This window comes from Parasteatoda tepidariorum, chromosome 8, assembly GCF_043381705.1.
Source record: "Parasteatoda tepidariorum isolate YZ-2023 chromosome 8, CAS_Ptep_4.0, whole genome shotgun sequence".
In the NCBI taxonomy this organism is placed as follows: Eukaryota; Metazoa; Arthropoda; class Arachnida; order Araneae; family Theridiidae; genus Parasteatoda; species Parasteatoda tepidariorum.
The window spans coordinates 79,067,193-79,093,411 of record NC_092211.1 but is presented as its reverse complement, the minus strand read 5'-3'; the positions used below and the strand labels follow the sequence as shown (position 1 = coordinate 79,093,411).

Genomic DNA, 26,219 nt, shown 5'->3' with positions numbered 1-26,219 from the left:
CCAATTGACACTTCCGATTCGGATCGACCCCCTGGATCAGATCGTCCCCCGCTTTCGTTAAATAGACCCCTGGGGGTCTATATAGACCACTTTGGCAACCTTTGCTGTAAACCGTTACGGGACGGAAAAATTACCAAATGAATGATTTTTAGTACCAAAATTATGTTTTTTTTTTCTCCTTTTACCAGAAATGTCATTTCTGTACAGTACGGTAACTTTACTAGAATTTTTCTCCGTATAGACAAAAATAACAAAAAATTTCAGTGATTAAATAAAGTAATTTTTTTGTCACTTACATTTCCCCTTTGTCCGTTTCCATTATAACATAAAGACTGCTTTTGTTCGTTATATCTCATATCGTTCTCTAATTTTTGCATGTCTATTGACTTCCAATCGACATTAAGTAAAAACTCCTTCAAATGGCCAGTTTCCTCATCTTCGTCTTTCAAACTGTAAAAGAAATGTGTTTTTTTTAAAAATAAATAAATATATTTCTTTAGTTTATGTACTAATATCCAAAGCTAAAATTTTAAATTGTTGAAAATTGTTTTTTCGATTTCTTGAAAATTAAACATTCTGGTTCACTGACTTTATACTGGCTTGATATAAGTAGTATTTTATGAGTCGTGGTTTAGTCTAATAAAACAATAAAACTCAAAAGTAATTTTAGGTTATCCTGTAACATTCTGCTAAATATTGTCACTGATTGATTACTGTGCCTCTAGCTGCGTATGATTACATTCCTTTTACTCCTCAAGAACTTTTATATGACACTTTAAAACTACTCGTTAATTAACTTTTCGTGTCATTTTCGTTGTTAAAATTCAAAATTTTATTATGAGTCGCATTAAAAGAAGGAACTTACGTTCCATTTAGTAGAGAGATAACTTGTTGAACAGAAGGAGCACTCACAGATCCAAATCTTTCTACTTTTGGATAGAAAACTTTTCTCCCATAAAAATGCTTAGATTTATTCTTGTTGTATTAATCGAACTTTTAAAGTATTATTAATTGAATTTTTTTTAAAATTACTCGTTAATTAACTTTTCGATTTATTTTCGTTGAAAAATTCAAAATTTTATTATGAGTCGCATTAAAAGAAGGAACTTACGTTCCATTTAGTAGAGAGTTAACTTGTTGAACAGAAGGAGCACTTACAGATCCAAATCTTTCTACTTTTGGATAGAAAACTTTTCCCCCATAAAAATTCTTAGTTTTATTCTTGTTGTATTAATCGAACTGTTAAAGTGTTATTAATTGAAATTTTTTTAAAACTGCTCGTTAATTAACTTCTCGATTTATTTTCGTTGAAAAATTCAAAATTTTATTATGATTCGCATTAAAAGAAGGAACTTACTTTCCATTTAGTAGAGAGTTAACTTGTTGAACAGAAGGAGCACTCACAGATCCAAATCTTTCTATTTTTGGATAGTAAAGCAAAAAAGCTAGGCACATTTCTTCTCTTGTACTTTCCCCTCCCTAAAATATTAATCATTATTTTTATTTGGTGTTGAATAATTATTTAAGGGTATACTAAGTCAGATTATACTAGGTAGAACATGACAAAGGGATGTTTTGAAGTACAATATATTACACGAATTAAAAATAGGACAACAAAAAAAAAATTTTTGTTGACGAAATTATACATTTGCAGGTTGCATTTAATTTCTCATCACAAAATATCTCATATTGTCTTCTTCTGAAAAATGACCTGAGAAAGAAATGCTCCATACTGGTGTCCATATTCTTATATCTGATTATGAATACCCCAAAATACTTGGTGTCACCTATCTTTTCGATAACTTTCGTTAAAACTGCCAGTATAACAATATTTGTTATAGCAACACTTTTCTAACGCTATTCGTTCGTTCGTTAAATCAGTGTTCGTAATGGAAGTATTCGTTATAGCAATATTCGCTATAACGGTAATCGTTATAACGGTATTTGTTGTAACAGCATCTGTTATAAGAGAATGCATACACTTTTGTCAATAAAAATATGCTTTTGCAGTTTTTATTTGCACAAATTATACTCAAAAATTTCTGTTTTTCGGTGCAACGCTGTATTTCTTCATTTGTTATGTTACTCTAATGAGAATTGAATAGATACCAAATTACTGCATATTTAAGTCTCTAATTAATATTTGGAATAGTTTTTGCTTCATTTTATTCATTCTTCTTTTATTCTTGGATTTTAAGTATTTTTAAAATACATTTATATATGTCAAAAATGAAACAAAAATATTGCTAAATTTTTAATTAGTTACTCAATAAATGAGAAAATTGCTTTCATATAATTAACCAGGGGTAAACATGGTGAAAGTAGAGTTTCTTTTTTAGGTGATAGGAACACTTGTGCGACGGCAGAAATTTAAATACATTTTCAGGATTCTTTTTCGATCAATCAAATTAATATAATGATTAATTTCAATGCTTTAAGAGAAATATAAATTACATATTGAAAGAAAAAAAACAATTTATTAAAAAACACGAAACTAAACTAAACACAGTGACGCGACAGCCCATAGAGGGCCAAGACCTACTGTGTCTATCTCAGTTTTCTTGACCTTGGGCTCTGGGGTGCAGGAGCAGATGTTCCGGTCAGGTGGTCAGCCGAACGCAGAACCCCCAGTGTTTAGTTCCCAAGCATGCTTGGTTCTCATTTATCGACCCACTGAAGGGATGAAAGACTGAGTCAACCTTGCGTGGCCCAAGGATCGAACCAGGGACCTGTGGCACGACAGCGCGAAGCGCTGCCGCTCAGACACCTGGTGTCATTAAAATTATAATGATTAATATAATGATTAATTTCAATGCTTTAAGACAAATATAAATTACATAGTGAAAGAAGAAAACAATTTATTGAAAAACACAACATGTTTTAAAATTATGGTAAACAAATAAAATGCGTTCTTCCAAAAACATTTTAGCAAGCACTGGTGAATATTTTTTAAGTCTGAATTAAAGAAGGTAGTATTATTTCAATAAAACAAAATAATAATATGTTTTATTAATGTTTTATGTTTTATTTAATAATTTTAGTATCTTAGGGTAAGGGGAAAAAAAGCAAATTACCAAACATAATTTTCAGAATTTTAGGGAATAATAAAAAAAAAGTTTTAAATCTGTAATAGTTATGATCTGGTAATTGAAAGCTAAAAAAAAACATTAATAATAATTAAATTGTGAAAATACAAGAATAAACAAAGATCTAACTTACGAAAGTTGGTTCCATTCTGTCTGAAGAATCATATGTGCATTCCACAGTTATTTGATCACCCTGAATCGAAAGAATAAATAATTTTTAAAAAAGAAATTCAGAGACTAATTCTTACTTTGATATTAAATTTATGATTAAATATTATAATTTTTTTTATTATTTGATTATATTTAGTTATTTATTGTTTTTTGAAGATTTATTGTTTTAGTCATAATTTAATTATTGAACTCAAAATAAAATGCATTAAACGGATTAAACAAATAATATTTTTAAATCAATTTATGTAATAGCTCTTAGTTAAATAGCTTCAAATAAATAATTATTTACATAGACTAGAAAAAAGTGCTCTAGTTGTTCTTCACCGCTATAACAAACTTCGGTAGTTTAGACCTTATTTTTTTGTTGAGTTGATTGTTTTTGCCTGTCATCAATGCAATGAAACCAAATCTAGTGAAACAACTATTGTAACGTGACTGTTACCACTTCTGATATAAATTTTTTGTTAGGATTTTAATAAACACGACGTGTAGTGGCCCAGCTGTGTGTTGTGCCGGACCTGGGTTTCCTCATTTGGGAGATATCGTGACGACAAACTTAACTTTTCTGAATACCCCTAAATCTAGTGAAACAACTATTGAAACGTGACTGTTGTTACTTATGATATACATTTTTTATTTAGATTTTAATAAACACCACGGGTGGTGGCCCGTTTGAATACGCCTGAGGGGTGGGTTAGAAGACTAACTCTTTACATAGATTAAAAGGTCCAGCCCTTGTTCGCTTAGCTCCCCACTTTCCATGATTGCTTCTTTATTTTTAATAACCGTCGTTGAACAGCCGACCCAATTTTGAGTTTACTTATTTTGAGAGTTCAACTCCGTAGCCTTGGAATTTTGAACACAATCCAGAAGACAAGGGAACTCCTGGATCAAGTATATGTAACTTTTATTTGAGATGTAATGACTTCTCAAATTTATTTTTGTAATTTCAAATGCAAGCTAGAAAACAACTATTGACAGAGAAAGGACTTGTTTTCGATTAATGCTTTTCCAGCGAATTTAACAAGCTAAATACGTTAAAAGAAAGACGATGAAAACCTCTCAATTTTGCATATTGACAATAGGATTCTTACAAGTACTTCAACAAAGTACTTTATTTTTTTCACACTTGAGTCGTATAATCATTATAAATTTTGAAAGAATAGAGGAAGGCTCACTTGTGAAAAAATTCCTTAACTTCGCCGATATATAATATCAAATATAGAACGTGAAAAGCACCAGTATATTTTTTTTTACTATCGAAGAGGTAAAAATGTTTTTCACGCTAAAAATTTTTTTATCAAATGCGTTGAAAATGAGATGGAGCCAAAACTGGTTGGCAAAATTTCGATTAAGATACATGGAGATGCACAACGCCAATTTATTCTGAAGAAGAAACAATAAGGATATTTTTATTTTATTTTATAACCGTTGTTGAACTGTCTACCCAATTTTCGGGTTTACGATTACTAATGTTCAACACCGTAGTCTTGAAATTTTGAAATCAATCCAGAAGACAACGGAACTGCTGGATCAGGTATTGGGAGAAATTTGCCTTCGTTGAGATCTTTTTGACGGAACTATCCCGCATTTGCGTTGTATGGAGAAAAAAAACCCCACAAAAGCACCCATTGTTAGCCTGGTGGCAAGGGGACTCTAATCCATGATCCGTCTACCACTGGGGATAGTTTACATCAGCACTGTGGTCGGGGTGAACCGGGTGCGGAATTCGTATCAACCCGACATCGCTGGGAATCGAAACCGGTTCACCTAATTGAAAAGCGAATGCTCTGTCCCCTGAGCCACCATGATCCTAATCAAGACATTATTTGATGCAAACTGTCGATTAACAACTCGTGAGATCACTGAGAGTTAAAATTTGTCGAATTATACAATTCATGATCATTTGAAACGTTTAGGTTTATTCTCAAAGCTCGACATATGGATTCCTCAGGTTCTTACGGAAAGAAATTTGTGTCATCGCATTCGACGTCTGTGATTTGCTTCTCAAACTTGAAGAAAAATGTCCATTTTTGAATCACTAGGGAGGAGAAATAGGACATTTTCATCATCAGTAGGGAGGAGAAATGGGTGGTCTACAATAATTGTTTGGGTCTCTTCAACAAATTTTAGACGGTTATACCTTTGTTTTAAATGAGGAGGTCAAAAATTTCCTGGATAATTTTTTTGCCAGTAATACGCAAAATGTTTATGAGCTAGGAATCATGCTACTGCCAGAAAGATGACAAAATGGTATTGGACTAGAATGGACAATATGTAATTCAATAAAATATTTATTCACTCTAAGAAAAACGTCTTTCATTTTCATATGGGCAAAACGAGACTTTCCGAACAACCCAATATTTTTGGCAACTTTTTAAAACATTTATCTTCTATATTCTATAATTTCTGTTCTTCCGAAAACAAAATTCAGACTAATTAATTTTTAGCTAATTGACAAGGTCTAATTAAAAATGCAAAAATATATCATTCTTTAACTGGAATTAGGTTTTTATGCATAATATTAGGGTTAAAACGTATAGAAAATTCGATTGTTACAAAATAGTCTATAGGTATTTCTGACAATATCTGTAAGATACTCTTGATAATACAGCACCATATGTCATTAGAAAAATTATGACAAATGATTAGATTGGATTGAAGTACTGATTGCGACTGCACTGTGACACGCTCGTGATAAAAAGGCTCTAGATACTCACTTAGTGGTTATTATATTCGATGACTCATATGTCTGACTCAATGTCAAGGATGATATATGACTAGGAGTTGTTTAGCCCTTGTTTGAAGATGACAAACTACCTAAGAAGCGTTATAATAATAGTTGCATAAGTACAAATAATCTTTCGCGTTCCTGAGGAGCAAAAACGGACGAGTAAAAAAAAAATATTCAGATAAAATCTATCTTTTATATATGCTGTTATGAGTTTATTAGCACTATGTTTAAACTTATACATTTCGCAATGCCGTTGAATATCAAAATAATTGAATAATTTAGATCCTGCGATAAGTATTCAGATTAAAGAAGAGTAAATACTATATAAGAGAATATTTACTTACTGGCAAAATGGTAACTTCTTCATTATAATACCGGTATTCCTAAGTCAGAAAAAAAACATAAAATAAGAATTTCGAAATCTATTAAAAAGATTATATACATTGTTAAAAAAATTCGGAGTATGTTGAACAATACAATTGCTCAAATTTGTTACAGCCTAAAAATGATACTGATTACGCATTATCATAAAGTTGTACCAAATTATAGTACTTCTTATACTTAATTACAACTCAGGTTGAGTATGAAAGGAAAGTCAATTCAAGAAACAAAACATAAATTAAGAATTTAAAAATCTTCTAAAAAGAATATTACATTGTAATATACTTCAGATGGGCCAAGATAGTTTGGTTGGTAGGGTGCTGGACTCATATTCGTCTGGACAGGAGTTCAAATCTAGCCGGCCGAAGACCCCCCGTGTAGTAAATGGTGACTGGTACACGTTAAATCTGTCGGATCACTAAGTCCTCCATGTTCCCATAACAAATTATGCCTCTGGGGGTACTGGATTGAAGATTGATGGTTCTATGGTTCAGGTTAAAATTAGGATATGTGGATGAATGACTGTATGTATGAATGTATCCGCCCTATAAATGGGTTAAACGTATGGATGTGGCCGAAATCTAATTCTTGGTCATAGATGGAGTCACTGGAAAGCAAGAACAATCACACCCCTTATGCCTTAATAGCCTAGGACAACAATATATTTAGGATTGTGTTGAACCATAAAATTTTTCTAACTTGCTACAACCTGAATATTGTATCAAATACTGTGCCTGAATTGTTCTAACTTGCTACAACCTAAAAGTTGTATCGAATTCTAATATTTCTTTAACTTTATTCCATGATACTATGATTGAGTTTGAATGGAAACTTGATACACGTTAACATTACATTAAAGTTGAATCAAGTTTATACCAAAGTATCGATATTGTAATTTGACGTTGAGAATTTATTTTTTTACTTATAAACATGTTGTTAGTATACATACATTCCTTTTCCCTCCGAATTGAAGCATAGGCTTTCTATCATAACCTTCCATCTCACTCTTTTTTGTGGCCAGATATTTTGCCTCTCTTCATGTCTTTCCTATTGTTCTCAATTCGTTTGCAATCATCCTGCGCCAAGCATTTTTAGGTCTTCCTCTTTTTCTATTGCCCTGAGGGTGCCAATCAAAAATTTTTGCTTTACTTTAAATTTTTTAGGTTTGCGTAGAACATGACCAATCTATTTCCATTCATGTTTTTTTAATTTTCCGATCAATTGGTTCATTAAAGTATACTCTATATTTTTAATACTTATACAGTTGCTAATTTAAAACTATGATACTCAAAAATTTGTGGATAATGCCTAGTTTCAACTGATTATCGTGCTACCAGATTATTAATTATTCCTACAATTAATTACATAATACATAAGCTTATAACCTTTTAAGCTTAAAGCAAACTTTCATGGTAAATATGGTTCAAGGCAGACATATCGTCTCATTTTTCTTGAAATATGTAAAGCGAATTTTCAGATTTTACGTAATTCTTAAGCCATTCCAGTAGAATAATTTGCAACAAAAAATGCGTCCTTATCGAGCATTTTTATTCTATGACAGCAAATAACATGAAGAACTATAGCAACGAATCGTTTATATGCATACATAAAGAAATTTCTCAGACCGTTTATCTACTTGTTCAAATTCACTGCTATATAAATTAGGTATTGAGTCGTTGGGAGTTAAGGTATTAACCATATTAAAGTTTAAGTTTAATCACAGTATTGGGCAATGAAGTTTAAAATTATTTAATTCGTAGTTATCTATTGCGAGTATCTCGTGAGGATACTGACGTTGGGGATACACATTATACACATTATAGTGCATCACACAACAAAGAAAATGACCTGAAAAATCATTCTGTCTATTAGACTAATGATGTTAGAGTAATTTAACATCCATATATATTTTATGTAATTTCGTTTTTCTCACATAAAATATTTATATTCATTAGAATTCCATTTCAAGATATATTTAAAAAATTCCATTCATGCAATAATTTTATTTTTCACTCATAAAATATTCATCTTTATAATAATTCAATTTCCAGATATATTTATAAAATTCTACTCATACCATTTTATTTCATGATATATTCATGAAGCATTCATTTCAGATTATATATAAAATAAATTGATTTTTAAGATATATATTCAATAAAAGTTTCATTTCAAAGCATAGTTATAAAACTTATTTCATTTAACCAAAAATTTACCTGATAGTTAAAATCATAATTTTTATCATCACCAAGTGGAATAAGCTCAGTTCCATTTCTGAAATGCCTTGCTTTTAAATGGCGACCTGAAAATAACATTAAATTTAGTTACAGGTGCAAAAACGTATTTCAAATTAAATACCTAGTTCAGAATTGATTATTTTAACCATTAAAACTTAGCTGTACAACTAACTTTCTCTTATATACATGCAGGATGTACAATATATATTATACAAATATCGTCTTATCTAATTAACACTAGAAAAACGAATTGGGCTAATTGATTCTTCTCGATTTTTGTTGCTCTGTAATTCGAAAAACAGCTTACTGAAAGCTCTGAGTATTTCTGACTAAACATAATTTGATTCAATGCAAGTGCTTGAGCAACGAGGGCTCAGGGGATAGAGCGTTTGCCTTCCAATGAAGTGACCGGGTTTGAATCCCAGTGATGGTTGGTGGATACGAATCAGCATCCGGTTTGCACCGACCACGTGCAAGCCAGACGTATACTATCCTCAGTGGTAGACGGATCATGCCCTTTGCAATCAGGCTAACCGTGGGAGGTTCTCGTGGTCTGCCTCTCCATGTAACGCAAATGCGGGTTAGTTCCATCAAAAGTCCTCCACGAAAACAAATTTCTTCCAATACCTGATACAGGAGTTCCCTTGTCTTCTGGATTGGGTACAAAACTACAAGGCTACGGAATTGAACATGAGTCGTAAACCCAAAAATTCGGTCGACTGTTAAACGACGGTTATAAAATAAAATATTATTATATTTTGGTAGGTATTTGGTTGAACGGGTATCTTGGTAGGTATCCCATAAACCAAGGTAGTTTTGGGTATAAGGATTCCTTTCGTACACGTAAAGTACTCCAATTCCATTAAAAAAAAGAAAAGAAAAAAAAGGAGTATTTCAACATATCTATAATTATTATTTATAGAGAAAGGGAAGCTCAATTATCTAAGAAACTATGCTGTCGCCGACCAGGTCACCGAGTGGTTAGCGTGCCTGACTGCGGAGCCGATGTTGCGGGTTCGAATCCCGCTTAGGACATAGATGTTTCTTTCTCTCTGTGTTCTATGTCCTTTCTCCTTTGTGTGATTGTGTGAGTGTGACCCCTCCCTATAAAGGTGTTTGTGGCTGTGTGACGTGGGCGACGCTGCTCCACAGCCGTGGCTTCGCCAAAGGTGCCCACCGGGTACCGAGGAGAGAGTAACAGTTCTGGCACTCCTGGCCAATGGGACAATACATCCCAAGTGCCCGCCATTAAAAAAAAATTTAAAAAAAATTATACTGTAAAAGTATAATTGAGAAGCAAGTGTCCCCATTTGATCAAGTATTTTCGTTACCCAAATCGAATAAAATGCCATAGAAATTTGATGATCAAGTCTAATATGTTTATATTAAATTAATTATGAATGTATTTTAAGATTTCGGATGTTTAATCGATCTACACACAAACAATCTGGGAAAGACCAACCTTTCTCTTTCACTCTTCCTAGGTATTGAGCAATGTTAAGTCTTTCTAGTATTAAATGATCTCCATCTTACCTAATAAATGAGCGTGAAGAAGTATTCCAAGAAGTTTGACTCCGTCTTTAGGCATAACCTGAAATCATTTTATGCATAAAATTAATATTTGAAAAATATATATATAAATATATCCCCATTTTAAAGGATTACAGTTTAGAAGCAATTTTAAAAGTATTTTATATTTGTTAACTAATGCATAAGTAATTTATAACAAGTATTTCTGGCAACAGGTATTTGACTAGTACAAAACTAACTCACAAAATAATAGTGATTATCGACTAAATTTGACATTAATTGAAATCTTTAATCTGAAGAGGCTTACAATATTAAATGGCGAGATGACCAAACTTAAAAATGGTGATTGTTAGATTTACTGAAAAGCTGAATTGTTAGCTTTATGAACGGGAATAAAGAGACTAAAAGAAAATAGAAAAATGAAAGAGAATGCATTATAGAGTGAAGACATTGATGTTAAATTATAGTATCAACTAATATGATGCAGGCACCTATATTTTCCACAAAATGAATATGATAATATTTCGTACAATTTATTTATATGGCATAAAAATTCCAAAATGGCCAAAAAAAATAGCTTTTATTTAAAAATTGTCTTAATTATGGTAAATAAAAAATTGTAATTAAGATATTTCGAAATGTTTCTGAAGGAACTTTCTTAACCGCATGGAAAGAAAAATCGCATTTATACAAAAAAAGCATACCAACCGAAAACCGAAAATTTTCGGTCTGTTTGAGTTAATTACATTTTTTAAAAAAATATTTAAGTATAAAATTTTTGAAGATCTAAAATAAATCTAACAACAGGAGTGAATAAATATTATTGCTGTTGTAGCAAAATGTACATGCCAAATAACTCGAAATCAGCCAAAAGCATGCATTCGTAAATAATAACATTTTATAATTCTATAGTAGATTTTGTACATGCTGTAAGGTATTCAAAAAAGAAAATCAATCCTCTAATTTCATGCAAATATACGAATCATAACAATTATCTAGTTCAGATTTCGTTACTTGTTCCCAACAATATACAAGTTAATAAATATTGTGTTGATAGAAAAATTTAGTCCCGAAAAAAAAACCCTGTAAGATTTGGGAGACAGTATCGGAAATGTAGCTCTGGCTAACGATTATCAAAGTTCAAAAATAATCAGTTAGTAGTGCCCAGCGTTATCCAGTTAGTAGGAGATTAAGATAAAAACTTCCCAACAAAGTCTAGGACGCTTTCGCTGTAACGTAGTCTATTGTTGTTTTGAATAAAAATCACCGCTGTTCACTAAGTTAAACTGTAATCCTTCAAAATGGGGTGGATTGTAATAGTTTTGCCTTTATTTGGAAATTGTTTTGGAGTGTTTGCCTTCCAAACACTCAGAGAAACAATTTTTTTGGATACTTGATACAGCTAAATATATTATAACGTGTATCAATTTCGTTTTTTAATTTTTTTTTCTAAGTTAGGTGAAAAACATTTAAGCATTAATTTATCATAAAATTTTGTCCTAATTTTTTGAAAGGAATGTGTATAAAGTTTGTGTATGAGTATGCGCGTGAGTATGTAAATGTGTCTGAGTACGCATGAGTATGAGTATGTGTGTGAAAGGAATGTGTATGAGTAAGTGTGTGAAAGGAATGCGTATGAGTTTGTTTTCATTTAAAGTTTGTGAAAAAGAATTAGATCTAATTAAAATCTAATATCTTAAAAATCCGTACCGGATCAATGCACATGGAATCGCTGTGACCAGCTAGAACGAATTCTTTCTGTCCTGGTGGTATGAATGCCAAAGGAGAAACTGACGATCCAAAACATAGTGTAGCTGCATCATATTTCCTCAATTTTGATGTATAATACATTCTTAATCCAGAATGGTCAAAAATACCTTAAAGCGAAGAGTATTTGATTAGTTTAAAGCGTTTAATAATATTGATAACAATTATTCCTTAAAATACAAAAATCGATAGTATTCATTCAGAAGTACAATGAATTAGAATACAAGGTAATAAGCACAAATTAACAATAAATTTTATTTCAAAAACTCAATTTTAACTTGAAGAATTTTCCGATCTCTTGAACAAAAATAATTCTCTTCAAATTTCTTAGTCACTTAATGTTAAAATAATTTTTTTCTTAAAAAAAATATTTTTCGCTCTTTTTCTCACAAATTAAAAGAAAACTTTTCTAAAAATAAAGAAATATTACTTTAACGAAATATTTTTTCCCTGAAAATAAAATATCTTTAGTTCGAGAACATATTTAAAAGTATGGTATACATTATTTATCAATCATTTTCATTATCAATCTTACTTTTAAATAATATTTTCTTGTGCATAGCGTTACTCAATTTAAAGTAAGAAAGATTTTTTAAAAAAAGGCAAGAACAAGAACAAAAAGAATGAGCTATGTCAAGTAAGACGCAAAATAATCAAGGTGTTCCATAATAATGATCTTAATTATATATATATTATATATTTAAACTGTTATTTGTTATTTTTTTACTTATTATTTCCCCCCCTTTATTTCATATGTCTATAATTTTTCTTTGTTTTATTCTTCTTTTTGAACTTATCTAATGAGTTCTGTTTACTTGCAGCTTAAGCGCAATAAATGAAACTTATTGTTTTTCTTAACTTTCTTCGTGTTTTCTTGTATTTATTTATTCATCATATATATATATATTATAGTTTCTTGTCCAGTCTTTATTGTAATTGACATAGAAATTGGTTTATCAGATTCCAATAATAAACATTTTTTTCACATTATTTTGTTTCCCTCATGTGTATATTTTTTATTTCACTTTCGACGAGAAATCTAAAAATATATCTTAAGGGTGGTGATTATGAAACACTTTGCATAGAAAAACTATTATGTATACATAAATCTATACCATTATGACGTTGTGGATTGTCGTAATGAAATTCCAGTAAGTAGTATTTGGGATTTCCAGGATCAATAGGCAGTCCAACATGTTCAGGAAATATCAAGCTCTGCGCAAAAATTATTTATTATGAATATTTAGTCATTATTTCGAAGTAAATTACAAAATTAATTAAGAGTTATTACACTAATAATGAAAAACTTTTTGTAAATTTCATTATATCTTTAGGTCAAATTTAAAAAAATGAAACTAAGGAAATATTTAAAAAAAAATTATCATAAATCAAATTAATTGTGTGAGATCGAGATTAATATTTAGAAAATTTTTGCATTGCATAGCAAAATTTAGTTATATTTTATTTATTGAAAACATTAAAGTAATTATAGAGTGATAACTGTAATAAGAGAGTAATTATAGAGTAATAGAGTGATAACTGTAATAAGAGAGTAATTATAGAGTAATAGAGTAGTAACTATAGAGTAGTAATTTAGAGTAATTAATTAAATCTCAAAATTAGATAAATAATCAAATTCACCCTTTCAAGAACCATTGTGAAAGGGTGTAACATCATGAGTGTACATCATGGTATACTTTAGTGTATTTTCAGTGTAAGTCACATTTCAAAATTGCTTAAGAAAGCATTTTTTTTTTTTTTTTTTTTTTTTTTTTTTTTTTTTTTTTTGGAAAAAAGAATACGATTTCCGTGTAAGCATTAGGATTATGGTCCTGCGTCTTGTACTGTTATCTAAAACTTTAAAAGTATTTATCCTACTAAACAGAGAAGGTAAATAAAACTATGGAAAATGTTTCCTTCTTATAAAAAGAGGAGCGGATTAATACATTTCAACAATACCTTCAATTTAGTAAAACAATATCTCACTTCCGTTATTAAAAGCAATGGAATTAAATATTTAAATGTAATTTAAATTAAAATTAGTATCCTTACTTCTCCTCCGATTGCCCATGCTACGGCAACACCATCACATTTGTTGAACTGATCTGGCATGTTAGGTGTGCGACACTCATGTCCTCTTTGTTGAACATGTGGATCGAATTCATCGGGATCTGCTCCCACGCACTCATACAAAACAAGATGGTGGACATACTGCTCGTTTCCTTCTTCTACTATTGGCTCTACCTAATGTAAACATAAGGACAATTAGCACTAAAAAGTACTGAGCTTAAAAGTTCTGATTTAAAAGTATTTAACATTTGAAGTTGAACAAAGATAATTGATATAAAAATGTTACTTAGTGACTGAAAAAGAAAATAATTTAAAGCATGCGGACTAGTTTAGAAGTAGTTTTAAAAATAGTTTGAAAAGACCGTAGAAAAATTCCTTTGAAATATTGCCTATTCCCATTATTTAAGCCCCCAATTTTTTTTAAAAAAATATCTCTCTTTTCGTGAAAATTCGATTGAGTAAAATTAATTTTCAAGTTTTAGAAAAAATTCACTACTCTAAAATACTTAGATGTGATAAATTCTGTGAGTGAATATGNTATTATTCGTAAATATTACATACAAATAATGCCAATATTGATCAAATTCACTCGTCTGAGTCCAGTTATGAATATAATATCGATAAATTTTACTAAAGTTTGAATTAACATAGTTTTTTTACATGTCAAAGTTCAAAAACTGCGAAATCCTGCACAAAGTAGCCCCGAATGACGGTAACTGTAATAAGAGAGTAATTATAGAGTAATAGAGTAGTAATTTAGAGTAATTAATTAAATCTAAAATTAGATACATAATCAAATTCACCCTTTCAAAATCCATTTTGAAAGGGAGTGTAGTACATTATGGTATACTTTAATGTGTAGAGTTCGCTAGATCAGACCTGCGGATCAGAATACCGAACCTGCGACCTCTCATCTTGATATTCTTTCTGCTGTCAGAAATTAACTGCAACTGACTGCAGGATACTGATGTCGTAATTATTCATCGCACATTTTCTCCAGTCTATATATGCATCTGTAAAACCACAAAACTACTACTACTCTGTTATACTCTATTTTGAATTTTAATTCATTTTTAAGTTAGTCACGCAGCTTTTGTGACTCTATCATTTTCCCGGAAAATAAAAGTGTTTATTTTTATCTTGTGATTGTTTTGATGTTGTCTCTGGTTCTGTAAAAATGTAGGAACGCTATGCCTCGTTCCCACAAATGTATTTTCAGTGTAAGTCACATTTTAAAATTGCTTAAGAGAGCATTTTTTTTTTTTTTGGAAAAAAGAATACGATTTCCGTGTAAGCAATAGGATTGTGGTCCTGTGTCTTGTACTGCTATCTAGAACTTTAAAAGTATTTATCCTACTAAACAGAAGAAGTAAATGAAACTATGGGAAATGTTTCCTTCTTATAAAAAGACGGGTGGATCAATACATTTCAACAATACCTTCAATTTACTAAAACAATATCTCACTTCCGTTATTAAAAGCAATGGAATTAAATATTTAAATGTAATTTAAATTAAAATTAGTATCCTTACTTCTCCTCCGATTGCCCATGCTACGGCAACACCATCACATTTGTTGAACTGATCTGGCATGTTAGGTGTGCGACACTCATGTCCTCTTTGTTGAACATGTGGATCGAATTCATCGGGATCTGCTCCCACGCACTCATACAAAACAAGATGGTGGACATACTGCTCGTTTCCTTCTTCTACTATTGGCTCTACCTAATGTAAACATAAGGACAATTAGCACTAAAAAGTACTGAGCTTAAAAGTTCTGATTTAAAAGTATTTAACATTTGAAGTTGAACAAAGATAATTGATATAAAAATGTTACTTAGTGACTGAAAAAGAAAATAATTTAAAGCATGCGGACTAGTTTAGAAGTAGTTTTAAAAATAGTTTGAAAAGACCGTAGAAAAATTCCTTTGAAATATTGCCTATTCCCATTATTTAAGCCCCCAATTTTTTTTAAAAAAATATCTCTCTTTTCGTGAAAATTCGATTGAGTAAAATTAATTTTCAAGTTTTAGAAAAAATTCACTACTCTAAAATACTTAGATGTGATAAATTCTGTGAGTGAATATGTTATTTTATTCAAGCAAAGATACCTGCTTAATTACATTTTTTAACGCACACACCGGGATTTGTTTTCTCCTCAATGAAAGTAATCCCCTTTAAAAAACGACAGCCACGTCCCACTTTGCCCAGAAATTTTGGATCTAATTTTTATTCCGATTGCACTGCAATACTAATGTAATGTGGATTTAAATCTCTGATGCGCTTGGCCAACGCATTCATCTAATATCATGCATATTTTGCAATATCTGATGAGGTGGACGAATTTTTGCTCTAAAATTGCTCTAATATTTACATTTTTTTATTATTGTGCTAAGAAGGTACTTTCCCAATCACCGTTTGATAGAGAAATAAAGAGAACCAGTTTTGCAAGCAACTCCTATGTGAATATTGCTAAAGCTGTGTCTGCTTAAGCGAGACATATCATTTTATGCATAGTTATCCTTTTGTATGGTTTAAAAATAACAATATTTTTTTTTATTAAGAAACATATTTAAAAAAAATATTAATAAGAAACTGACTTGTTTTGAAATTAATCAACAGCATATATGTGTAATCAATGAAAAATAATAAAAAATTCTTTTCACATGTGAATTTTTTTTCTTTCAAGAGAGTAGTATTTAAAGAGTATTAGGATTGTTAATCGAACAATCATGCAATCAAGTATTCTATTTTCAGAAATTCGTGTTTATTTGTGTAAACGCCTGATGCAATGTTCATCCACCGTAAGAAGACGTTAAATCTTCAGAAAGTTACTTCTATGCGAGGGTGTCATTTTGCTGGAAAATCATCATTCGCTTGAAACTTTCTCTCCACAAGACACACAGAAAAATTTGTTTATTAAATGCTAAGTAATCATTAAACTTTTATGAAATTATTCATACTAAAATAAAAATGAACATACAGAGAGATATAAGTAAAGCACCCACTCAAAAATTTGATCTTACCATGACAATGTGATGTTTTTCATTCACCCTAGGTGCCTTGTAAATTTTGCACCAATACATAGTATGGAAATCTGATTTAATCTCGAACTAAAACAGAATATAAAAAGCATAAATAAACAGTAAAGTTATTTTAAGCAACTGAATATCTAAGTGATGTAGTTATTTTAAATTATTAAAAAATAAGAATATCATAAATTAAGTATTTTCTGCATAAATAAAATTTAACAAAACAATTGTACATCAAAGAGCAAGAAATCCAATTTTTAAGAAGTCGTATTTTTAAAATTCGATTTCTCATTAACTATACGGTTTCGCTCAAATTTTATGTTTTTCCATGCGAAATTACGTTCTTTAAAATTATGTAACCTTACAATTCAAATATTTTTCTACAATTAAAAAATATAGTACTCATAAATTACAAATTTGGAGTTCTTTTTTTTTAAATCTTTGGATAAACGAATTTTTTTAGTTATAAGCAAAAAAAATTTCAATTCTCGAGATAAGGCGAAATACGCAAAAAATAAAATTAACATTAAGAATTCTAACTTTGAAACGCTCTCCTGACCAAACTATTGGGACCATATTTCGCAGATTGTGGCTACCCCCTATACTTCGGATATCAGAAATCCGAATCCGTAGGAAAACAAGGTATGTTTATTCAGAGAAAATGAGTTTTTGCGTGTTTGATTTCGTAACTTAGAATATCATCTATAGTAATTGATTAGCATGTTTGAAGGTTAACCGTCGAACTATCAACATCCTTGAATGCGAAGATTCGATCATTAAATCAATAGTTATTCAGGGGGTCAAAGCTTAACCCTTGTTTCATATTTTTGCTCTTATTTTCCTCTAAACTTTTATTTTATAATGTACAGAAATATATTAACTTACATTTTGTGAAAATAAATCCCAATGGTAGTATTTAGATGTATCCATGGGCTGCAATCTTTCCTTATTTGGTTGAAGTAGCAAAACACTTTTGGCGCCTCTTTTATTTTGGTGATATTGTAAATCATGCTCAGAAGAGGGATCAACGTCAGAATAGGCATATATTAAACGAATGGTACTGTCCTGCAATGAATTAATACACACATTATTAAGAAAGATTTTATTTACATGGTGTTCTGTAAATACTCCAACTTAATATGCATTTTTAGAATTCTGGTCGAAAATAAGATTGAAAAAATGCACATTAGAAGTTGCAAATAATTATTAAAGTGACAGAAAAACAGAAGACGATTTCAATATGCAACAAATTTTATTGAGGAAAAAAGTTGAGTTCCCGGAGAAAGCTTGAAATGTGTATAAACAGTTCTTTTAGGTGTATCCAAACAGGTTCCAATTTCATTAATATTGTCTACGCCGCTAATAATTCGTCACAAGTTGATAATATTTTTAATTTTTTCTAGTTTGAATATTGATTTGAAGTCTTTCGCTACAGCTATTTCTTTTGTTTTCAAGGCGTTCTGTAAAGACTCGAACTTAATATGCATTTTTAGAATTCTGGTCGAAAATAAGATTGAATAAATGCACATTAGAAGTCGCAAATAATTGTTAAAGTAAAGGAAAAACAGAAGACGATTTAAAAATCTAACAAATTTCATTGAGGAAAAAAGTTGAGTTCCCGGAGAAAGCTTGAAAGGTGTAAAAACAGTTCTTTTAGGTGTATCCAAACAGGTTCCAGTTTCATTAATATTGTCTACGTCGCTAATAATTCGTCAAGTTCGTCCTCGTAAATCGCAGCAGTTTCTTTTGTTTTCTATATTTGTTCTTTATATTGTTCGTTATTTTTGTTACTGTAATTACCTTTAAATCTTGCCGTTAGAAATGTAAAAAAATATTGATTTGTGCTACCTATATAGATTTTTTCACATTCTTTTTGACAAAGATTATGAAATTATTGATTAATGGCGCGGATAAAGAGGCAATCTGTATACATATTAAAATCTCAGTGTAACAAGCAAAACAAAAATTTCAACAATTCTTGCAAATAACTTTTTAATATGAATTTCATATAGTAATACATGTATTCGTAGGCAGAAGGAAATGTTTCTTAAAAATATAAATTCAAGAAAAGTCATATAATTAAAACGTAAATTTTTCTAACAATTGTTAATAAAAATTACTTTAATTTAATCTAATAAATGCTTACTTAGTTTTAATCTAATGAACATTTTTCGAAATTCCATATTAAGTTTCAATACTTTCGCAATAGCTAAGATAGAAAACCTGATTTTTTTTCCCCTTCTAGACATTTATTGGTAAAAAAATAATGAAAGTAAAATAATTTCAAGAGTAGGAAACTATCTTTGTCCAATTTATTGTGTCAAAGTCTTAAATTATTACTTACATCAATTTTCATGTCTTCGTAGTCACAAGTATCCAGTTTTCGCTTAATTGTCAAAGAAGTATGAGTATCATTTTCACTTCCACTAAGTAGTGTCCAATCAGCACGTGAATCTATAATGGGCATTGAGTTGCCCAGGGCAAATCTGTCCTAAATTAAAAAAAAATAAATTAAAATGGTAGTTAACCGAGCAAGTCAAATAGAAAATAATTCAAATAAATAATACTTTCACATTTAATTGATGAACAAATTTCAAATTCAGTATTTAATAAAAATCATTTTCGAATTAGAAGTTTTTCCTTTCTTTCTTGACTGTAATTGTTTCGCCAAAGCAGAATATTTTTGAAAATGATTCTTAAAATTTTAATTAATGTTATAGAGTTAATATTTTTATTAGTTATTTAATTTTGTCCATCTTTCTTAATTATCTTAATTTTAATTTTTCTTAAGTCAAAGAAAGAAGATTTGTGAGTCAGCAAATTATTTTACGGAAGAATTAAGCAAAAGAAAATTTAAAAAATATATATAATTCCGACATTCTTATAATGTTCAGCTAACTGTCTTAATATGCTTTATTCCACATTGCATTAGTACTATATTGTGTTAAAAGAGCCCAAAAAAATTCTAAGATATCGCATGCTTCATCGACGTCCGATTTCATCAATTTCAATTCATCGACGAACCTATAGTTCGTATGTTTGAAAATGTCAGAAGAAATAATAATATTTGGTTTATTTGTGAAAATTAAATAAGGATTTTTAAAAACGTATTTAGCGTTTCCCTTAGCCTTTACAAATTTGAGTTCCCGTCTAATTTAAAAAAAAAGGCGTCTAAAAAAGCTTAATTTATTTAGTTTGATTTAGTTAGTGGGGTTACAAACGTAACGGCAGTTAAACTTTAAAAATTTTTCTGATTTGAATAATTTGATTTTTTCCAAATATTTATTTTAAGTTTATGTCTCATAATTTAAATCGTTTGGATCATAAAAAGTGAATACTTATTTTTTTTTATCATTTAAAAGTACCTTGAAATTTTACTGAATTTACTTGAATTTAAATAGCAAATTAATGTAGTTTCCATTTGACGTACAGTGTTCTTTTATTGCTTTTATAGTTTTAAATTATTTTAAAGTTGAACATTGAGCATTCTGTATTATTAAAACAACGTTTTGTGAAAGAAAAAATATTTCTTACATGCTAAGTGAACTAGGTCAATTATATTCAAATTGCTGCCCTTACTATTGATGGAATAAAATTAAAGTGATTTTTTTTGTTAGAGATTCGCAGAGAAAACTAAATAAAAAAAACTAAATAATAAAATTTAAATCTTAATTCTTGAATAAGCAGATATATAACTCACAAATCGATAAATAAGCAACACTATTGTGAGGAAAAAGGACAAATAAGAATTAACAAAAATGTTAACTTCTTAATCCTAACACTGAGATCCTGAGAAAAAGCCACGCAATTATGTCATATCCAGAAAAAGATGGGGGAAAAAAACATTAACCCTTTCACACTTTTCTTTTTAGAAACAACAAAATATCTATAAATAGGCTCGTCCAGCCAATGAACAATTGGTAAAAAGTTTTCAGTACTCCCTATTTTAAAACGCTACACACGTAAATCCGTCACGATAACGAAAAAAAAAAAGAAAAAGAAAGAAAGAAAGAAAAAAAAAGAAGAAGAAGCAGAATTGTGAATAAACATAAAATAAATTTTTTGCTTGCTTACTATAATTAAGTTACATAATCTGACCTCACTCAGACCTCAAACGATTGTTTTTAAGTTTCAACACCCATATTAATAAATAGAAAGCACTTAAAGTAGCGTGCATTATGAAACAAGATTAAATAATACGTAATATTTAACTTTATTCCATGGTCAGTGCGTCCTTGAGACTTGTCTACTCTACTCACCCTCCCCCTACACTGCTGAATCTGCGGGGGTGTCATTTACGTCGTTGAATCCACAATACAAACCAGTGGTTACCAACTGGCGGCCCCCGGGCCGCATCCGGCCCACGAAGCCTTTTTTTTGGCCCGCGAGCTAAAATATATTAGTTGTCATTTTTCTGAGGACAATTTTCGTAAAAAATCTATATGGGTTTTAAATACTTTTAAGTTTTATATCTTAACAATTTGATATCTGTTGCACATTAATTGTTTAATACATAGGTGCACAGTTAAAGTTATTGTAGCCAGAATTTTTTAATATGCAATTAAATATTTTTGAAAATATACTTCTTAATTTGTAATTCAATACTTTTGTTTTGTAAAACTTGATAAATATTTGACAGTAATACTCTGGTGGACAAAATTAAGAGATGGAAGACATTTTCCCAAATATCTCAAAAAATACTGAATATAAATAAATGAAATTTGGTATGGATATAGCTTATTCCATGATAATAAAGTATGCAAAACAAAAATGAAAGTGCCATTCACTGGCAAGACCTATTGCCAATAAATCCAATGTAGTCTGAACTTAAGGATAAAAGATGACAATAAAAGTGAGGCTTGTACAGTGTGTGTTGCCTCTAGTATGGTGTATGGTCACCCCTGACAGACAGACAGCATGCACAACGAGTATGCATGCTGTTAATAAGGGAGTTAAGGAGGACTTGTGGAAGACCCTCCCATTCTTCCACCAGAGCAATTTTTAACTCCAGAATGGTTCTGGGGGGAGGTTGGCGCATCGCAATAGCTCTCCCAAGAGCATCCCAAGCATGTTCAGTAGGATTCAGGTATGGAGATTTGGCTGGCCAATCAATCCGTTGAATATCCTCGCTTTCCAGATACTCATCAACCATGAGAGCCCTATGTGGTCGCGCATTGTCGTCCGTAAAAATGAACTCAGGGCCAACCGCTCCCCTGAAAAGACGCACATAGGGCTGTAGGACCTCCTGCCTGTACCTCTGGGCATTCACGGAACAATTGCCAAACACATGGAGCGGTGTGCGGGTATGTTGCATGATCCCTGCCCAAACCATGAGTCCTCCACCAGCATAATGGTCTCTTTCGATCATGTTGCTGGGATGGTATCGGGTTTCAGGCTCCGTCCATATCTATAATCGTCCAGAATTAGGTTGCAGACTGAATCTGGACTCATCGGTGAAGGGAACATTGGCCCATTGAAGCTGTGTCCAATTCTGATGTTGTCTTAATTTTGTCCACCAGTGCATTTAATGTTCCTTCAAACATGAAAAATTCCTATATAAAGTTTTGATTAAGTTGCGGCCCGCCATTTGACTGAAGTTTTTAATTGCGGCCCCCGGCCTCATGTAAGTTGGAAACCCCTGATATAAACGCTACTTAGCTTGCGATTTTGCGTTAAAAAAATTAAAAAAGAAACATGTTAACTAATCGAACGTGCATGAGAAAATTTAAATTATCACAGAATTCTGCACTAATTAAAAATGTAGGAAGCACAGACTTTTTAATTTAATAAATTAAATTTTAAACATATTGTAACCAATATAAATTATTGGATGATTGAAAAAATAATCAAAATTGAAACAAAAGGAATGTGAGTGAACACAGCTAATTTTCACGGGTTGAAGAGTTGAAAAATATATTAATATATTTCAATACACTCAATTATGGTCTTAAAATATGACTAACTACAAAAGGTAAAGATAAAAAGTTGTTATTGCAAATAACCATACATTATAAGTTAGTAAAGTAAAATATTAATGGAGACCACTTCCTTTCCTTTCACACCATTTACAACTAGTATGTTTAGAAAACCAGAAATACAAAACTAAACTGTTTTCAACCATTTACAACTGGCATGGTTTCAGAACCGTAAAAAAAAGAAATTTAACTGAGCGATTTAATTAGCATTGAAGTTCAGTTGAGTCTTCTCAAATGAACTGTGAAATGTTGTTTAAGTAGCTTATCTGGTTGTTTCACCTATCTTAAGAGATGGGAAATGCTAGACTTTTTTGTGTTAAGCAGCTTTATAGTGCTGCCATCTATGCGTGAATATGAATATCGTATTCCAATTTTCCAGGGCGACAAATAGGTGAGTGCAGGATACGGGAACTCTTTAAGTGTTGAAGGGAATGGAGGAAATATTGTGGTCATAGGATGGGAGGTTTCTGGGACTTCCCAAAGGTTTTTACTATTCGGCAAATATTGTCTGGCCATTAGGCATAATTATAAAAATTAATTTCACAAAAAATTAAGACTTTCAAAAAATATTTTTATGTATTTTTTTAAATTTAGTTATAATTGCCTATAACCAATCATAAAAAATTAGTTTTTACAAAAATTAAACATATATTTAAGAAATTATTTTCCAAATACATGACTAAATATGTAGGTATCTATACAAGTAACATATAACTACTTTTTTATTATTTTTTTTATTTCTTAATTTTGGAAAAATAATAAACAAAATTCTTTGCTAAACTCTTAATATTTTTTAAACAAATTTAAATTTTAAGATATATTTTCTTTAAATAATAATTTATAACATTTTGCGTCAGTTGCTCTTACTAGTGACCGGAAACCAGATATTTGCGTAAAACTGTTTAAGATGTTACTCAAATAAAAAGCAATTTTTTTATGAAAAATTAATACTATAAAAAAATATTTGAATAATTTTTTTTCAAAATTTAGTTATAATTGCATATAATTAATTATAAAATAACTATTCTTTATAAATAATTAATTAAATATTTTAAAAAAATTATAAAAATCCATAGCTAAATATTTAAATGTGTATGTAACTAATATTGGGCAATTTTTTTAATATTAAAACATTTGTTTTCAAAAACTTTTTTTTTCATTTTGGAAAAAGTATAAACAAAATTCTTCATTAATTTTTAGTACTTTTTTTAAAAAAAAAACTAAGATTTTATAATATAATTTCTTTAAATAATAACTTATAAATATTTCTTTAAATTATAACTTTATGACAACTATTATAAAACGATAATCCTTATAAAAAAAAGGGGTCTCAATTTCATTTTTTTTTTCGAAAAACAAATTCAAGTATTACATTTAAAAAAAGTGTTTCAACTTTTAACTTCAAATAAAACTATTATAAAAAAATGATTCTTAAAAAGGAAAAAAGTATCCTAATTTGAATATTTTTCGAAAAACAAATTTAAAAAGTAAATATAAAAGAAAAGTATATTTTTACCTGAAAATAAGTATTTCCATTCTTCACCCATCCAGTAACAATATCACTTCCGGCCATCCCGCCATTAGGGGACAAACCTAATCCTACATAGCCGTGTGCCCTTACATCAACTCCAAATACAATTTCCGTATCTCCTTCACTATTCACGAAAGTCTTCCAACAAATATGATATCTACCATCTCCATCCAATACTGTACAATGAAACCAATCTGCATCTCCGGTAACAATCAGGATCGGGAGAAATACTAATAAGGAGCAGAATAACTTTAGATTTCGCGCCATTTTCGCGCCTACTGTTGATCGCGAACTAAAACAACAGTTGTGTTATTCTTTTCTTCTTTTTATTTTTGACAGGGCCGGCCCCTCACGTGAGATCAGGTTGTTTTGAATCTAACGCTTTTTATAATGGAAACCAGTTTTGAGTTTTTTTTAGACAGGGAGTAATTTTGATGTTGCGTCATTCAGAAAGAAAGAAAGCTATCACAACTAACCTTGGTTATCACTTTGTTTCGAATTGTGGACGTTATTTCCCATCGCTGTATTTCCTTTCTAAACAAATTATATGTTTTAGCCTTTTATTTGCTGTTATATTAGCAGGGTTATGGGTTAGCTACATTCGTTTGAACAAAAGTTTTTGATTCCTCCTGCAAATAAGTTTGAAGTGGGCAAGCAGGTAAAATGTTAGTTAAGAAAATTCAAGAGCAAAACAAGCTCGCGCAAATTTCCTCTTAACCTTTGCACATCAAAGCGAAGATCAGTTATGGATAATTTTCTACTTATGTTCCTTGAAATTTTTTTTAGTTGACCTTCCAACTAAGTGTTATTAACCATAATATTTAATTATTCCGAGAATTATCATTACAGCCCCAAAAATATTTCAAAATTTTGCACTTTGATTTCCGTGAAGTTAATAATAAACTCAACTTCGTTATTCGTGTAAACTGTTTGCTGGTCAGAAAATCTTAATTAAAAAATTTAGGCGAGAAATCTAGGAAGATTAGGCGAACAACTTAGGAAGATAATCGTGTACATATTCACAGTGAAACTATTTTCTCCATCTTTACAGTTTTCAAAAGTGGCTAATTAAAAATAGCGCTGTGTAATTATTACAACTTTAGTGGTTAATAATTTTGCTTCCAAAAGGTATCAAAAAAAGGTAATTGAAAGTGGCAAAAATATAAACCACTTTTCAAATCTCTCGCTAAGATCACAAGAAAGACTCGCCCACTTTTCAGAACTCTCGCCGAGAAAAATTAAAAATAAATAAATAATTAAATAAAACATACTTTGCTTGCCTGAAGCCTGAAACAAAGCTAGAATATTAAGCGATGTATATCATCTTTTTGTAACGAGCTATCTGAGCTTTGGAACGAGCAGTTTAATTATTCAAGTGATTTATTCTACGTTTTTTAAAAATCATCTATTCATGAAGATTTATTCTCATAGCGACTGAGTGATCAGCAAACTCTCTAGGCCAAAATCCAAATGTTGGTATTTTTTTGTCACAAAAGCATCGTTATGAATTAAAAAGAAGAGGGACATTTTGTTGGAGGAAACTTTAATCGCTATGCCAAACACTCTGTAGCCTTGAGTTAACGGGCTCGAATCCCGCCGTAACTCTGGGGGTATCGTCGAGCTATCTTTTTCTGAATTGTACTGTCTCTCTTTCTTCTTGACAAAGGCTTGTAAACTAAGCGTATGTAATTGAGCACTCAAGACTGC

General features: G+C 30.4%; 1 protein-coding gene across 1 annotated transcript in view; it reads right to left on the bottom strand.

Moving 5' to 3' along the window:
• The window catches only part of LOC107450738 (DBH-like monooxygenase protein 1), a 31,535-nt gene extending 6,522 nt beyond the window's left edge, over positions 1–25,013 (bottom strand). The window contains exons 1-13 of the mRNA XM_016066614.4: positions 24,498–25,013; positions 19,351–19,497; positions 17,892–18,071; positions 17,001–17,087; positions 15,508–15,699; positions 13,022–13,121; positions 11,850–12,016; positions 10,143–10,200; positions 8,589–8,674; positions 6,336–6,374; positions 3,220–3,279; positions 1,358–1,479; positions 297–450 (exon numbers count right to left, since the gene is read on the bottom strand). Of these exons, the coding sequence (XP_015922100.2) occupies positions 297–450; positions 1,358–1,479; positions 3,220–3,279; positions 6,336–6,374; positions 8,589–8,674; positions 10,143–10,200; positions 11,850–12,016; positions 13,022–13,121; positions 15,508–15,699; positions 17,001–17,087; positions 17,892–18,071; positions 19,351–19,497; positions 24,498–24,779 (1,674 nt within the window). The 5' untranslated portion in view covers positions 24,780–25,013. The remainder of the gene's footprint in view (positions 1–296; positions 451–1,357; positions 1,480–3,219; positions 3,280–6,335; positions 6,375–8,588; positions 8,675–10,142; positions 10,201–11,849; positions 12,017–13,021; positions 13,122–15,507; positions 15,700–17,000; positions 17,088–17,891; positions 18,072–19,350; positions 19,498–24,497) is intronic.
• Between the last annotated feature and the right edge of the window lie 1,206 nt (positions 25,014–26,219).